The 18,548-nt window shown below is 36.1% G+C and overlaps 1 protein-coding gene across 2 annotated transcripts in view; it reads right to left on the reverse strand.

Annotated features, from left to right (window-relative positions):
- Positions 1-6,128: 6,128 nt before the first annotated feature.
- Positions 6,129-18,548, reverse strand: part of CEP85L (centrosomal protein 85 like) — a 132,136-nt gene continuing 119,716 nt past the window's right edge. For both annotated transcript variants that reach the window (XM_054569877.1, XM_054569876.1), the window contains exons 11-13: positions 12,995-13,102; positions 10,843-11,074; positions 6,129-7,465 (exon numbers count right to left, since the gene is read on the reverse strand). In XM_054569877.1, the coding sequence (XP_054425852.1) occupies positions 7,302-7,465; positions 10,843-11,074; positions 12,995-13,102 (504 nt within the window). In that variant the 3' untranslated portion in view covers positions 6,129-7,301. The remainder of the gene's footprint in view (positions 7,466-10,842; positions 11,075-12,994; positions 13,103-18,548) is intronic.

An 18,548-nucleotide genomic window follows, 5' to 3' on the forward strand; every position in this document is an offset into this window, starting at 1 on the left:
GAGAACCCTTATTGACAGGTTATTTTCCAGTTTTTGGTTATTATAAATAAAACTGCTGTAAACATTCATCACCAAGTTTCTTTTTAGGCATGTTTATATTCATGTCAAATATCTAGTGTGGAATTTCCAGCTTACAGGGTAGGTGTATGTTCCATTTAAAACTGCTATTACAAGGGAGTCAATGGAGATCATGAAGCCAAACTGATGTTTCAGGAAGAACATTGGCTAAAATGCAAAGACCATGTGTGTGAATACAGAGGTTTTTTTTTTTTCAGGAGCAGCAATTTATGTAACACTCCAGAAATCTTTTATCACAAGTTCAGCCTTCCAAGGGGAACCTCCGCTGAATCCAGGAGTGTCTTGTCTGACAGGATGTTGGAGTGCTATTGAGTAAAGTGTCTGCTCTACTGGATCCACCATCTGCCATTCTGTTCATTACTAATGACATCTCTCACGCCTCTCTTTAACCGAGTCCTCTGCATTTCTACATAAAATGGTTCTGTTTGGGAATGTGGCATAAAAGGAACCTCAAACTATTGACAAAATCACTGGGATGTATCCTATCAAAAGCTCTCTGCTGACTCCCCCATCAAAACATTTATTTTTTTAACCAAATCAAAAATGGTATCTTTTATTCTGAAGGAGAAACTTCTTCACCAATCACCATAGAAATATTCTTGATTTTATCCACTCGGCTTTTATTTGTAGGACATCTGTCTGCTGAAAGGTTGTGATCCATGGTTTTTCAAGTGTTCCTCCTGTTAACTAAATTAGATGCCTCATTAAAGACTCTGATAGAATCTGGCCAAGTTAGCTGGGCTGGAAACAAGTACTGCTAACTCAAATATTAGCCAGCTTCCTAGAGACATTGAGGCTATACCCCGTATGTGTTAGAACAGGGTCCAGGGTGCCATCCACAGGGCATCTCTGGATCTAAGCTGGCAAACCATCAAAGCTGAGATGTCAAGTCCCCTGCAAGGTACAAGGCGGGACCCTCCAAAATACCCCAGAATTTATTTATAAAAAATTTTGTACTTATGCTTACATGTTTAAATTTCAGTCACCTTCCAAACACTCTCCATTTGATGCAATACACTATCGAGATGTTTTTTTTCCACTGCTCAGTTTTTGAACTTGACTTTGATGCCTTTAGTGCTTCTGCTGTTTTTTGTTTCACCTCTTCCACATTAGCAAACATTTCCATTTGAGGACTTTTTTCATCCAGGGAAACAAAAAAAGTCACTTGGGCAAGATCAGGTGAATAGAGAGAATGGGGCATGGGGATCATGCTGTTTTCGGTCAAAAACTGCTGAACACTCAGCACGGTGTGGGCAGGTGCGCTTGCAAATCACCCATCATGAACTGGGCAAATGCATGGAAAGAGGCTTCCAGGAAAAAAAAAAATTCACTGAGGCAGAATGCAGCCTCTCACAACACCAGGTGGTGCACTGATACAGCTGGGTTCCTAGAATGCTCATCTAGTGGGGGAAGCCTCTCTTACAAGGGTTCGCCCTCCAGAAGATAATTTTGTGGGGTTTTTTTTGGGTCTTCCCTTGTTTAATCTTTTAACAAGGTCACATTTGTATAAAAGGTTTGCCCAGAAGGCATCCAGGCGTGTAATATGAAAACCAGAGAAATTTACTGACAAAGATACAAGATGCAAGAAACATCATACACAGGACAATGATACCTCAGTCCCCTTCAAAGTTAGGTACCTTAGGACTCAGTTCTCCAAATTGCCATCAGCTGCCGCTTCATAGTTTCCTGAATCTCATCAACAGTCTTATTCTCTTCCCTTACAAAGGTTATTTTAATTTGGGGAAAAGCCAGAAGTCACAGGGCACCAAATCTGGACTGTAGGGGGCTGAGTCACCTGGGTGATTTGATGTTTCTCAAAAGAACTCTGCAGAATTGATGCACGAGTGGGCGCCTTATCGTGATGAAGCTGCCAATCACCAGTTGCCCATAGCTGCAGCCTTCTGAATCATCAGAGTAGTTTCCACGGAAGAATGTTCAAGCTTAACGCAAAATCTGAAGCAGATCTGTTGCTCTACTCACTCAGTCATTTTGAATGCCACTGCCACACAGTACACATGCTCACTCAATGTGTCTACCATCCCCACTGACTAGTACAATGAAGTTGTCGTTGTTCACATATGTGCATTCCAGTCCACTCTCCTTGGCTGCCAGGTTACACTGATGCAGTGCAAACCATTCTCATTGTATTAATAATGGATGGAGTTTTTCCAGACAGACCTTTTATGTTTTGATAAGGTTTCAACTTTTGATTAAAGAAGGAATATAGAGATTTGGCTTGCCAGTCCAACCTTTCAGCAATATGGAAAACTAAAATCAGTTTTTGTCTGTTGTAAAAGTAGAGAAACATTCTTGATATAAATAGGGATTTTAGAAGTTCGAAAGGGGGACACAGCACTATTAGCTAAATGGATATAGGCATGCATTTGTATTTACAACACGTATAATCAGAAAATCTCAGTGCCCTTCATGGGAAGGCCATGAGAGAAAACTTTTCAGCAACTGAAAAGAACTGTAAGACAGACTTAAAGCAGACGTTACCACTTTCTAGCCATAGATCCTCTTGTGCATTTATAGAAAGCTTTCACCTAAGGGGCAAGTTGGCATATTCTTATCAGTGATAATTCAGGGTAATCTGAAATTTCAAGTACATTGTTATATTAAAATTAGACACTTGGAAGAAATAAATCTTTTTATAAAAAATTTATTTCTCTGTAAATACAAATTCCAACATCAACAAACAATAGTCCAGTGGAAAAATACTTAGCCATTAACATTGAAAACTTTTAAATTTAATAAATATAACTTTGGCATTCAAAATTCTAGCTGTAAACCCTATTAAAAAACAAAAACAGAAAAACCAACCCCTTTACAAAAAAAGAGGCAAGAATGACAGATCAAAAGGCATAAGCCAACCTGTGGCTTCACATTCTTTTTACAATGACTGTATTTCAGTTAAGTCATGACTACTGTATTTACACATGAGGTATCTGGGTGGTTCAAAAACTGAACCTAGTTTACAGCAACCACCAGCCACACTGACTGATAGATTATACACTCTGCTGTGCTTTTCATGTAACCACCGAGCACCTTACCACTTCTTGCCATCACAGCAATGTGATGCTAAATTTTAAGTTTATGTATTTAAATAACTATTTATACATATATATACACACAAATGACATTCCAAAGGAGTTTCCTGTTTACCATATGGGGAAAAGGGTAAGTTCCAAAGACATATATTTGATAATTCCTCTCGTGTTTATTAAAGTATCTACCTAGTAATGAAAACCTGCTCCTTGCTTAAAAAAAAAAATCCTTAATCAGTCTACTTACAGAAGTACAAGGTGCAATAATCATCGACATTCTTATAACTCACGTAAAACAGAAATGAATGCTTACTGCAGGCAAAAAGGCACGAAAGGTTCTCTCTGTATGCAGCTGCAAGAGTGCTGTTAATGACTTACTGATTTGAAACTATATTCTTAGTATACTCAAAACTTCTTTTAAATAAGAAAAAATCCAAAATCTTTCCCCTTTCATGATTAAATATTATTAAATGTATAATATTACCATACAGCAATATACCACTATGGCATTTTGGGGTGAAGTTTGAAATGATACTCTATATACCAAATAAGAAATAATTTTCCTTGTTTGGTAAACACTGAAAAGAATTGTTAAAAATGGAAATGAAATAAATTAACTTGGGCTCTGAGAGATATATCTACTGGCAGTTTCAAATGATATGGTCTAAGTGAGCTTGGTTATGAGAATTGCTTATTACTGTAATTACATACCTACGATGATAGAAATCTATGTAAAAGAATGAAAATAATCCAAACTAAAGGTACAGCTGAGCTGAACTATGCTATGTAAAAACATAGTCCAAGTTCTCAGCTGTTATGCTTCTAGTCAATGAACTACTACCAATATTGAAAATGTCTTCCCATTAAAATATTTCCTTTAAAAATATCCTCTAAGAGATTCCTATTAATAAGTCTTGAACTACGACATTAATTTCTAAACTCATTAATAAGTCAGAAATGTAAAATATCCATTTTAGCAACCAGCCCTTGAGATTATCTCTAACAAACTACTAATAGAATTCTAATTTGGTTTCATAAACTGTCATAACCAAAACAAATTTCACCAAAAGATAATATTATTAACATTAAATATTGAATCCTATTTCAAATATAATATAGGGCCGCACTTACTAAAAGAAAAATTCAGGCATGAATTCCTATTCAATACACTTAAGCTTTTTAACATGAGAGACCACTGAAAATTTACTAACAATGAACTAAAATCGTCCTTTCTTTCTGACATCAAATGAAAAGACAATCATTGTGCCTTTTGAGCTGCACAGGTAATTTGGGTTTTTTATTGAGACAATTGTTTCTTTATCCCTGTTTCAATGTGACTGAGGCAGAATAAGCTCAATTTGAAAACCCAGAAGACTAGTAATAAATGTTGATATTGTATGAGCTACATCCCTAGAAGGCCAGCATTTAAATTTACAAAAGTATAAGTTTTCCTATCTAAGGAAATTTTCTAATACATTTACTTTAAGATTAGGTTACTTTGTCCCCAGACCAATGTCACTGTAGTAACTTCCAAGAACACTCTGGTTCAAACTAATACAAATAGGTTGTCTTGGGAGGAGAAATTTTCTAAAAAATGAAAGTCAAAATTAAATACCGATGAATCAGAATACTACTAGTTTGATTCCCCCTCCAATGCCCTCTAAGGCTATCTTATTATCTATGTCCTTTCACAAATGTCAGACTCCAGGAGATTACATTTTGTAATTCAAGGTTATACAACTAAACTATCATATCTTAATTCCTTTTTTTAATGGAGTTGTATACATTTTGGAAAATGAAATACATCAGCAGTAGTTTGTTAATTTCCCACTAAGTTAAATTTTTTTTACCTTAAGATATATGAATTAAGTCAAATTCTGTAGAAGTTTTAGAAAACTTACTTAAAAAAATATTTTATCCCAACTAATGTATCTACAATAGATTAAAAAGAATGACCAAAAGTTTGTTTAAAACAATAATAATAAACATAAAATCCTCAAACATTTAAAACCTAGGAGACACTTAAGTAAGAACTTAATGACCCAAATAAATCAGTGATTATTTGCCCATTAGTACTATATTTTAGGATGCCTTTATTTCCAAAACTATGGAGATTGGGGGTGTGGGGAGGAAATTCTACTCAAAGAGAATGTAAAATGTATGCTGCATTTGTGACTTACCTCTTTTAGATGCTACTATCTATTTTACTGTAAAGGGTCATTCTTATAGATATTAATTTTTACAAGGCAGAGTTCTTTGCATCAGATTTTAGGTACAAATGTACTGCTCCCTGAATGTCTTGAACCCACCAATGTTAAAAAGCAAATGAACATTTTAGAAAGCCAAGCTCTTACCAGTGACTAAGTCCCTCCTTACTAGTGTTAGGGGCCTTGGGATGCAGAACCACTACAGTGCACTGATTTCTTAGTGCCCAGATCCTAAGAAGTAAGAAGAGCAGTGAGGACTCAGGCACTGAACAGAAGGCAAGTCTGATGTCCTCACAATGTACTATAATTGACTGCCATAGTATAACTATAATGTAACTTATTGAGAGCTGTACGTAAGCCTAATGCTGCACTGAATGTCTTCCTGGCCTTATATCACATGTTTTCACTGCTGAAAATATTTAAGAAGAATCTTTTCTAGGAGCAGCCTTTATACAAGTATATAAGCCTGGCCAAAAAACAGACATGTGATCTGCTCATATCCAAAACAATGTTATCCTGCTTGATTAACACCTTTTATTCCTTCTACCTCTTATTTAGTCTTGAATTAAATTAGAGCTGGTTGCATCAAGGATACAAACCAACTGGTAAGGGGCAATGACTGCCATAACAAAATATATTCAAAAGAATGTAATGAATGTTCTGAAGGCAAGAGAATATATATTCCTTCCACAATACCAACTAAAACAGGGAGACACTCTTTTGGAAATTTAAATGACTGCATGTCCACTTAAATATCAGTTGCATTTCATAGTGATATGTGTCACTACAACCTGTACAACCTGACCAAGTTTATATTCTATGAAAAAGCCTGTTTGCAATGTACTTTATCTAATAAAAGGAATTGAAATATCACCTGATTTAGGTTTTGTTTTATGCTAGTGATAATTCAGATAGAAAGAAGATAGGTTGGTTTTTTCTTAGTTTCAACTTTAAAACAGATACATAACTGTTAAAATGTAAACATTTGAGATTTGGATAAATAAGCCATTGTTCCAGAGTCACTTTAATATTTCTTTTACAATAATGAAAGGGGGCCTTAGAAGGCTTGCATTAATTATATATGGCTTTGCTTACACTAATAAGTAAAAAACTGTAAATAGTAAGGGACATGTTAAAATTAGTTCAAATTATGTTAAATCGCCTTGTGATAAATTACTATGTTAGTGAAAAAGATCATCACATCAACATTTCACACCTCTAAGGCAATCCGCAATCACTCTGGAAAAATAGCTGACCTATCTACAGTACTAAAATCAACCCGGCCCCACAACCTCATCATCTTAGCCCAGTGGATGTTCAAAAGAATGGTTTTGCCTCCTGTACTACTATTAGAACACTTGCCTGCTGTTGGAACTCTTGTTCAGCCAGCTTTTGAAAACCCCAAAGTACAACACAAGCTTCTACATGAAAGAAAAAGAAATACAAGAATAAATAGTGTGTGCCTTTCTCAGAAGTTTTGCTTTGACCCTAGAAATCATTATACTTTTGTGAATAAACACACATGCACACACACAACACATATACACAAAGGATAAAAAGAAATCCTACCCCCTTGATCTGAAGGGCACTCTTCACAGCTTGGTCCTACAATCAGTAGTTTGAGAATACAGAATTTTTTTCTTATATACTTTATCACATTTTCTAATGGTAATCTGATTTTTTTGTCCTGATTAGATAAGCCCCTTTGAGACTGCCTTACATCCCCATTCCATCCCCCCTCAACAAAAAAATACACACACACACACACACACACACACACACACATCCTATGTGCAAGTTCATATGTCACTTGCAACTTTCCAACATAGCGCCTTCAGAGATCAGCCGAGATCGGATGTGTTCAGGTGGTGTGGCTGTAGACCAACATGGCTCCTAAAAAGAAATATGAAGAACTGTAACACAGCAGCATTTAACAATGGGTCATTATTGCTGTTGGACCAACACTTGATCACTGAGTAATGCAGTTGTCTCCCATGTCCTGAGCATAGCGATCTGATATTGTAGTCCTTAATTCATCAATGTCCCTCCGTAACTGGCATACATCTGACAGCTTTTTAGTGAGTGTTTCTGGGCCGTGGTCATTCTCAGCCTCTTCAGCCGAACAGTTCAGTGCTGTAGAAATAAAATATGGAGAGACTGCCTCACATTTTTTTGAACAAAGACATTTTAAGGTTTTCAACTTAATTATCCCTGGCAATGTTATTGTACACTGCGTACCAGTCAGGGTAAGATTTAAATTATGCATCACTCAATATTAAATAGATCTTAACCCACCTGGTCCTTTAAAAACTTCGTTAAAATGCATTAAACTCCTACAGTAATGCATACAAATTCAACATGTTTAATGGATGACAGTATTCCAAAAGTAGAAAAGATCATGCTCTAACAACTTTATTTGGGCTCAACTAGAGCACTCGGTTCTTCCCATTTGGCAAAATCTGAAAATCATTAATGTAGTGAGGAGTGATGCCTTAAATTTTTATAGACTGTGCAAAATGGGTTTTTCAGCATGAAAACAAATTAGCAAAATATATGGTAATTACATATATATACACACATATATAAATACACATATAAATATAAATTATATATAATAAATATATATTATATACATACATATATAAAAAAATAAAAAACTGGGACCCTACAATCCCAAACTGCTGAATCCGACTGACAGGCAGGAGCCCAACAGCTAAATAACTGAGGGCGAGGCGCCAGGTCAGACAGCTTTTATTTCCGTGCGCCAGTTCCTCCTTTGTCAACCTATCGCAACATAAAAGCAGGTGGAGCTGGCGAGTGGAAAATAAACCTTTCCTTATATTTTCATTGACCCTGGTAGCTTATTAGAGCGATAACTTACTTTAACAAACATTAATAAAAGAAGGGATATAGTGGCTTACTCTTAATAATTTACATGCACTTTCATAAACAAGTAAGCCCAGCCAGGTACTGTTGACGACCCACTCCTCCGCAGAGGCTCCAGAGGCAGAAGGAAAAGGACAACCAGGCCTCACTGCAGAGGGGACAGGTTCACTGGCTGGGCAAGGAAGCAGACTGAGCAAAGGCATAGAAGAAGAAAACCACATAATCTGACAGAATTGGAGAAACTTCAAGAAAATCAGTAACCAGTTCTAAAATGGCAGAGCACAAATTACGAGAGAGGAGAGTGTCAGGAAATACGGCTGAAGAGACAGGTGTGGGCTACCCATGTGTACCTGAGGGGAGTGTCAGTATTAGGAATCACAGTTTCAGCAGCTCCTCTGGCAGTGATGTGAGAGTGGACTGGGGTGGGTGTGGGGGAGTTGGTTAACAGACTAGTTGAGGGAAAGCTTAAATTAAGGCAACACTGCAATGAAGATGTAATGGTGGGAATAAATGCTAGCAGTGGGAAGAAACTGACAGAAATGATAGAGCCCATTCATCCTCACCTTGCGCAGGGGCCAGGGTTTGAGTATGAGACACACGATGGCGGAAAGAGGATAAAATCTAAGTTGGGGTGATAGGCGGATGGTAGCGCTGCTCACTGAGAGGAAGAGTAGGTTTACAGAGGGAAGAAAAGTGGTATTCATTTTGGACCTACTGAGTCTATATTGCTTATGAAACAGCTGGTTCTAATGTACAGATCAATATAATCAGGAGCCCAGAAGGGACATTCTAGGCAGAATAAGACATAAATGCCTGTATGGGTCAAAGGTATAGTGAGAGCAGAACACAACGACACAACATGGATAAGATTCCTCAGAGAAAATACACAAAAAGGGAACTAGAAAACCAACAACAAAAGGTCTCCGGGGGATACCAATATTTAAGTGGCAGACAATTCCACAGAAGGCTGAGGCTCAGCAGTCAGAAAGGCAGGAGCAGAGATTAGAGAATGATGTCATGAAAACTATGGCAGGAGAGAGTTTAAGAAGGATAGGGGAACAGCATCAACAAATAAATAAACCATGGAGTGATGAGATGAGGGTTCAAAAGAATTCTGGGGTTAGATTTTGAAGACTGGAAGGAGTATTCCTTGGGAGGTGAATGTGGCAAGGCTCTTAAATCTCCCCTTTATTCTTACTAGGTAAGATATCTCTTACCCTATTACTGAAAATGTTAACAAATACTATAGAGGAGTGTGCAAATCTAGGTTACAGAATAATTGAAAGAGTGACCATCTCTGAAATGATGGAGAAAATGAGTTTTTGAGAGTGAACTCTTGCTTTTTGTCTCAAGGGATCATTGCTAAATAAACCATCTCATGTTCACTTGCAAACTTCTCCTTTAAGATTCAAGTCACCACCCACTGCTCCATGGAGCCTTTATAGCCCTTACCAGGCAGGTTTCATGGTTTTCCCTTTTGCTCCCACTGTCCCTGCCCACACCTCAATTGTATTTATCACAATGCCCTAAGGATTTGGTGAGTGCCCGAGCAAGGGCTGTGTTCAAACTCTCGCATCATCAGTACCCTAGTGCCTGGACTACAGAAGGCGTTAATGAGTATGTACTGAGTGAATGTACTTAAACGTTAAAGTGTTTTTTTACATACCCACACTCATATATATGAACATACATCTATGAAGGGTGAAATTCTGCTGACATCTCTGAACAGAGTTACATGTTTCATCTAACAAGTGACATGCTTTGATCAAGAATATTACATAGTTTGGTTTAACAACTATTATGATGCAAGATGGAGGAATCTTTCTGATAAGACTGAAAAAAAAAAAAAACTAGTCCCCTCTCTAGGTCCATATTTACTACATTTTAAGGTAATTACTCAATACAATATGTTGGTACATAAATCTTATGATCTTACTCCATTCACATCTCCTAACTGAAGTTCATTTCTTCTGTATTAAGGAGACCAGCAAGTCACTATTATAATTTAGAACCACATGCAGAGGTGCTCCTGTAATGGCAGCACAGAAGGGAAGTGACACTAGGATCTCCTGTGTCAGCTCTCTCAACTCTGTGTGGAGGAAGGTAGAACGGGGGCACCATGGGTGGGCGTCACACTGAAAGGCATAAAGCAGGCAGGTGTGCATGACAGTAACAACAGATCTGTAGGCCACGAAAACTGCCTCAGAACATATACTACATAGGAAAGCAAGTGAGTATTTTTTCTTTAATGTTTTACCCCATGAAAGCAGAGAGAATGATTCTTTTTAGAAGAACAATCAGGAAGTCACATCTATCATCACTCCAGTCACATATTAACAGGTTGGGCATAGCTCATCCACACAGGCAGAACTGTAGGCATTCTGCAAAGTCCCATTCCAAATCAGCTATGACCCTGCTCACTTCTATAGTATAATGAGGTAAGATCTAGCAATAAAGTAACAACAAGTATTCACAGATCCACAGACTGATTCAGAGATTTATAAATCTATGTAGGAAAGGAGATTAAAAACAAATAGGGGAAATGCAGTCAGAAGTTCCTAACTCATGAAGACAGGTTTCTAACTGTTAAGCAATACCATCAGGACAAGTCGTTAACCACTTACATCTGATTCCCAGTAATAATGAAAGATTAGGCTCCTTGCCCTGAGCACGCTGATTAAGAATACTACACAATGCCTTCAAGTCAAACAAACAATAGGACATTTCCTTGAAAAGTTGATCAATCACATTCAAATCAAACAGAGGTCGTTTGGGAAGAACCGTCTGCTGCCTGGATTGGTCTCCTTCCTGGCCCTGATCCAAAAGAAAGCACATCTCTTCTGTTTGTCTTTGGTTCTGCAATGAATAAGGAAAACAAAAATCTGGTGGTTAGAACACAGGAAAGGTACTCAAAAGCAACACAGGTTAACATTTCCCCCCAAGTCTATAAACAAAAGAGTGGAATATTATATGCACATTAACCAACTACATACACAGAGTGGTGAAAAAAAAGAGAAAGATTAATTTAAATTGTGGAAATGGTTCCTCTGTGCCAGCTGATCCTATGGAGGAAACAGAAATCTAAAGAGTCTTGGGCTCTAGGAGTCTCTCGTGCCCTCACATGATGAGCATCTTGGTTATATATGTATTTTTCTATAACAAGATTCATCCTAAGGACAAAAGAAACTCTGTATCTTATCCTGTAGGGTTATCATTATCCAAGTATTTTAGTTACTTTGAAACCATTTTTTGTATATTGAGAAAAAAGTACATATGTTATTATAGTAACAGGAGCCAAAATTTTCAGTGTAAGAGAAAAATACAACCACAAAATAAGAGAAGGGAAAAAGTACCTTGAGCAACTGTAAATTGTTAAACTGAACTGGAAGAATCAATATGAAGTCATGATTTACTTCCCTGAGAAAGTTACCCTCACCCCATACCCAAACTGTCCTCATCTACTTCTCATCTTGAAATCTAATGAAAGGTGAGTTTAATTAGCTTTCCAACTGGGACTGTATTTCAGAATAACCAAATAGCATGTGTTGATGAGGAAAAGATATGCATTTTTTTAAAACAGAGGAGAGCCAGCTCCAATGTAAGAGGAATGATGTAATTAGAAAAAATACCATTCTTTTAGTCATCTAATGATTCAGACAATAGTCATTGGTGAACACCAAAACTATCAAGGGAAAAGGTGCTGGCAAACTGCATATTCACAAGTTGGCTAAGTAGCACCCCACAGACAACCTGCTGTTTGTGGAGGCTCTAACACCACAATGGAAAAATCAGTCTGTCACCGCCTTAACCCAATGAGATGATTAGTGGTGTCCCTTATACTGGAATAACCAAACACACATAATTTGATGATCTGAACAACACCTACAGAGTATTCAGGCCAAAATATGTTTGACCTAAAAATAATGCTATCTTTAGCTCTAACTCTGGCTTGCAAGAAAATAGAGGGAGTGGAGAACAAGACAAATGGCACCATGAGGAAGGAAACAGACAGACCTAGAAGTCTGAGAATCTGCAAGTCTGCAAAGACAACAGGCCCAGTTTTGACAACAAGTCACTAACGTGGGAGATGAAAGAGACCTTAGGTTTATAAGACAAAATAAAATGCAACTCATGGTCTTTACTGAAGGCTGGTTTAGAGTCACTATAAAAAACATTTATAAAGAAGTGGAAAAATGTTAATGAAGACTGGATATTATTGAATATCAAGAAACATTATTCTTTTTGGGTGTGACAATGGTGGTATGGTTATAGAGGAAAATGTCCTCATTTTTGGAGATGCATTCTGAAATATTTAAGTGGCAAATATCATGATGCCAGTTAAAAAATGAAAATAAGTATTATCTGTATATATAACATGTCCTTAAATGCAAGCCAAGTATTTCATCTCATAATGAACTGCAGAAAGTGTAATCCGTCCCAATGACAGCGCCAACACTGCCCCTTCCGTAAGGGTCTTCCGGGGTAATTTGGCTTCTATCCCATTTGTGCTTTGTTCCACAGCACTGGAGTCTAACCTCTATCGAACATTTGACTTGTCTAAAGTCTGTGAAATTGTATTCTAAGACAACATAAATAAATAAATGTCTTTTTATTATAATTTTAGTAAGAAACCTAAGAGATTTAATTAACTGGTACATCAAAATGAAGTCTTCAATTTAAAAATGTTTTTTGAATATATACAAAATAAGCATTTGTTTTTAACTTAAATAGGTACTGAATCATCCTTTGAAAGTAATCTGAATTTCTTCTACTCACATCAAGCAATGTTTTTGTTAATCTCTGTAGGTTTCTTTCTTTCTTCTCCAGCTCTTCCTTCATCTTTTGTGTGGTCAGATTTTCTTCAGAAAGTTTCCCTTGCAGAGACTAGAATAAAGAGAATCGGAAAGCAAGGCATGTTAACATTGAAAGCAAAATGCAATCTGGCAGGGAACAAGGATACTGGCTCGGAATACTGTAGACACACTGTCCTCCCAGCCCCTTGGAAGATGAAGCGCTTGAGTTTAAATTTTACCTCTAGAGCAAATGACTACAAAAATACCATCTTTTCCAAAAGAGTTTTTAATCTGGGTAAAACAGGGTAAATCTAAAGTTGCTGTTTAATGCTATATTACAAACAGTTCTTATTTTATTATGTATGGGGAGTGTTTTGGCAAGTCTGTATCTTTTTTAACATTTTTCTCATAATTAATAAGATACTAAATAATAAGATCATAAGGCCATCTCTGTTTTTTTTTTAAAGATTTTATTTATTTATTTTCTAGAGAGAGGAGAAGGGAGGGAGAAAGAGAGGGACAGAAACATCAATGTGTGGTTGCCTCTCGTACTCCCTCAACTGGGGACATGTTTGATTCCCAGACATGGGCCCTGAATGGTAATCAAACTGGTGACCCTTTGGTTCTCAGGCTGGCACTTAATCCACTGACCATACCAGCCAGGGCACCATCCTTGTTTTCTATCATTTGAAACACAGTTAAACACCCATCTCAGTATACAGTACTCCAAGCAAATATAATGTTGAATCCAGGGCAAAGGCCTATTGTGGGGCTGACAATATAAATTACAAATTATCCAGACCAATACCATTGTAAGAAAATCATGAGTATACTAAAGCAGCATATAGTATATTTTAGAAGTACTTGGGTCATTTCAGTTTATAAGTCTGATTTTCAGCTACATACCAAAGAAAAACCTGCCATAATCCCTGTAGTTACCAATAATATCTAGGTGTTTCTATCAACATTTTATTTTTGTTAAACAAGATCAATAAATTTATGACCAGAGAAGAGATTTCTTTTTTTTCCCTTAGGACTGAATTTAGTTTCAACTCTGAAAATACGGACCATGAAAATAGCACACTATCCACTATGAAGGCTATTTTCTTCACATTATCTTTAGATGGAATAAGAGAAGTTGCTTGCCACCATGGGCTGAGGTAAGGCTCTGTAAATATGAAATGGTTTTCTCAACAACAGATCCTCTACCCTGTTGCTTTTTACTTTCCCTTGTCTGCTAAACTCTGAAAAAAATATTGCATTTAATAACTCAAAACCTAGATACAAATTAAGTAAGCTCTATAACAAGTTCATTTTTTTCTAGGAAAAACTTGTTTTATATTCTACAAAAAGGAATATCATAGCACAAAGTCACACAGGTCCTCTGAGTATGTATATTTTTGGAAACTAAAATTCCTTTGTAACTACATTTGAATGAATCAAAACCTATTTGATTGAATGCTACATGGGAATTTATTTACCTAGCTAAAGATCAATGCTTACTAGCATGACAAGATTATTTGGCTGGAATTCAGAACTCATCCTAAATTTGCTTAAGATTTGTGAATGTGTAGTTATTAGAAACATAGAAGAAAGGGACCACAGGTAAACTACTCTAAGTGTATTTTAACAATGAAAACTGAACCCAAGCTGCGCTACAATTCTTTAGAAGATAATAGCATTTTATATTAATATATTTTATATTTATATTTTTCAAAGTCATGTTGAACATGATTAGTTATTAACCAGCAAATCTTACTAATTCAGGTGTGGGGTATGCAAAACACAGGGTTTACTCTTATTTTATTATTTATTAATTATTGTATTATTTTCCCATGAACAACTGTAAACCTACGTTTGCCCCACCTTGTATGTTCCTATGTAAGACTAAATATAAATCAGTGGAGAAACAATCTTCTCTGTCAAAATAAATAAAAAATGGCAACAGTGCTATTTGTAATAAGGAGGAAAACTGAATTTGGGAACTATAGCAAGCTTAGTATGTTATATTGGTTGGGTTCAAGGGCACTTATCAAGCAGCCCTTCAATAGGGAAGGAGTTCACAGGTATCATTATGCTAAAAGGATCAAGTGCCGTATAATTTCCAGGACAATTCTAGGTATGAGGACTATAGGTATCTGACAGTAACATTCCACCTATAAGATTATTTCTCTATCCTAAACTGTATGATAAAGCATATAGTTAAAGTTCAAGAAAAAAAGGGGAAAAGAAAAATTTCTACTAAGCTTAGAATGGGATTACCAAAATTAAAAACAAATTTTCAAGTGTCTATAGTTTCTCTTTAAATTTCCAGTTTAGTGAAAATGTTTTTAAAAAATTCTAAGTCACTAACCAACTGATTGTTTATCACAATCATTCTTGAAGTTGAAAATGGTTTTAAACATATTTGTTGTTTTGATGTAAATATCCAGAAATGCTAACCCTCTTTTGCCCCATACACAAATAGCTCAAATAAAAAGAAGTCAGATGTGCCTTAGCCAACAGATTCTACATACTCCACAAACACAATTTAAAAGAAAATATTTTTTGGGGAAAAAAACTCATTAGTAGTTTTACTACACACACATGCATACACACACAATGCCATACAAGAGTTTCACAAGTACATTCCTTCATGCAATCATTCATTCAGCAAAAATTATAGCCAAGCACTATCTCTGCACTGGATGATACATCAGTGAACAAAACAGTCACAACTTTTGGCCCCTGTGGGACTTGCAAGGAGGAAAAAGACCAGAGACAATAACTATTGTAAATATGTAAGTTACAAAGAATTATACATTAGAATTTGACTAGTGTTTTGAGGAACAAATAGAGGGGGTTGAAAAATATCAAATGGGGTAGAGTAAGGGATCATGGAAAAGGTGACACTTAAGCAAAAGCTTGAAAGAGGGAAAGATATGTCCAGTAGAAGATATCCAGGGAGTGTGTCCCAGTCCGTGCAGAGGTTCTGAGGTAGACAGAGCCTTCTAAGTTTGAGAAAACGTAAGAGTGAAGCAAAAAATAAAAAAGATAAAGTCAGAGAAGGAAGGTGGTATGGGGAACATTATGTAAGGCCTTGTAGAAACTGATTTTTACTCTGGAGAAAATGAGGAACCAGTGAAGGGTTCTGTGAAGATATATAATGTGATCTAATTTTTGTTTTTAGGTCACTTGAGTTGATGAGAATAGACTTGCAGGCAAGCAATGGTGGAAGGAGAAAGAGATAATTCAGGTAAAGAATGAAGACAGCTTGGACCAGGGTGGCACCAGTACATGTTAGGGGAAGGGGCCAGATGTTAGATAAATTATGAAGGTAATAGGATTTGCTGACAAATATGAGGTAGGAGAAAAGTCAAAGATAAGTCTAAGATTTCTGGACTAAGCAAGTGGAAGGGCAGATCTGCCATTAATACAGATGGAAAATATGAAAGGTCCAGCAGGATTTCTTATTTTTCGGCTGGGAGGATATGAAATTCAGTTTGAGACATTTTATGTCTGACATGTTAAGTGGTAATGTCAAGTAGGCAACTGGATATAGAAGTTGTAGAGTCGGGGAGAATTCTGAGCTGAAGACAAAAATTAGAGAGTTGTGAGCACACACATTGTATTTAAAGGCATAAGACAGTGTAAGATCACAAAGAAAAGTATAGAATAGAGAATTGAAGGAAAGAAATAAAACCCCTTTTTAAAAAATATGATAAAATATTTTAAAGAGAAATTTACATGTCTTTAAAAGAAACCTTAACATAAATATCACAAATGAAATTAAACTTATCCCTAGGTTATAAATTGGAAAAAATTATTTCCATACACTAAGGTATTTTGTCCAATTTTTATATACTAGTCTATTAACTTGCCTATATCTTTATTATAATAGGACTTATGCTACAGGCCTTATGTTTATTGTCTAGTTAAATAAACAACAACAAAAAAACATAAAAAGCAGATTCTTCTGTGACTTTTTTGGTTGAAATTTGTAGATATTTCAATTATCTAGAAACAAAGCATATGTCAATCACTCAAAGACAGGGTACCAGAATTCATCTAATCAGAAAAGTGAAAAGAAAAAAAAACAATGAAAAAGAGTAAAGTTGGCTTAAGGGTTGGACAACATCAAGCAAACCAGTATTAGCATTACCGAGGTCCTAAATGGAGAAGAATGGGCCAGAAAACTTATTTGAAGAAATGGCTGAAAACTGCCCTAACCTGAGGAAGGAAACAGACATCTAGATCTAAGAGAGTTCCAAAAAAGATGAACCCATGAAAACTCACACCATGTCACATTATAATTAAATTGCTAAAGTTAAAGTCAGTAAGGGAATCTTAAAAGCAGCAAAACAACTTGTTACATACAAGGGAACTACCATGAGACTATCAGCAGATTTTTGAGCAGAAAGAAAAGAATTGCTACCCAAGAATACTCTACCCAGCAAAGTTGTCCTTCAGAACTAGATTTTTCCACACAAGCAAAAGCTGAAGGAATACACCACCACTAAACTGACCTTACAAGAAATATTTTAAAAATATAAGCTGAAATAAAAGGGCGCTCACTAGTAACAGGAAAACATATAAAAGTACAAGTCTCACCAGTAAATAAATAGTAAAATTCAGAATTATATAATGTCAAAGTGGTAGAAAGCTAGTAAGAGAAGGCTAAAGACAAGAGTAATAGAAATAACTACAATATTTCATTAATGGATACACAAGATAAAATAATAAACTGTGGCATCAAAAATATAAAGAGTGGGAGCACTGCATTAAATTAAAAAGCTTCTGCACAGCAAAGGAAACCAAAATGAAAAGGCAACCTAAGAAATGGGAGAAAATATTTGCAAATCATGTATCTGATAAAAGGGTAATACCCAAAATATAAAGAAATCATACAACTTGATAGCAAAAATACATAAACAATATGATTAAAAAACGGACAGAGGTTCTGAATGGGTATTTTTCAAAGAAAGCATACAGATGGCCAATGAGTTCAAAACAAAGGTGCTCAGTATCACTGGTCATCAGGGAAATGCAAATCAAAACCACAATGAGCTTATCACCCAACACCTGGTAGGATGCTACTATCAAAACAAACAAACAAACAAACAAACTGGAGATAACAAGTGTTGGCAAGAATGTGGAGAAAAGGGAACCCTTGTGCACCACTGGAAGAAATACAAATTTGGGCAGCCACTATGAAAAACAGTATGGTGGTTTCTCAAAAAAATTAAAATTGAACAATCAGATGATCCAGCAATTCCAATTTTGAGTATTTAACCAAAGGAAACAAAAACGTTACCTCCAAATGATATACGCATTCCATGTTCATTGCAGGAGTATTTACAATAACCAAAACATGGAAGAAATCTAAGTGTCCACTGATGGATGAATGAATAAACAAAATACAGTATATATACACAATGGAGTATTAGCAATAAAAAAGGAAATGTTGCTATTTGTGACAACATGGATAGATCTTGAGGGTATTGCACTATGTGAGATACTTGCAGTATCATAGGTAACAGAAAACAGATTGATGGTTC

This window comes from Pteronotus mesoamericanus, unplaced genomic scaffold (genome assembly GCF_021234165.1).
Source record: "Pteronotus mesoamericanus isolate MK-2021 breed Mesoamerican mustached bat unplaced genomic scaffold, CSHL_Meso_final contig_20, whole genome shotgun sequence".
NCBI classification, from domain to species: Eukaryota; Metazoa; Chordata; class Mammalia; order Chiroptera; family Mormoopidae; genus Pteronotus; species Pteronotus mesoamericanus.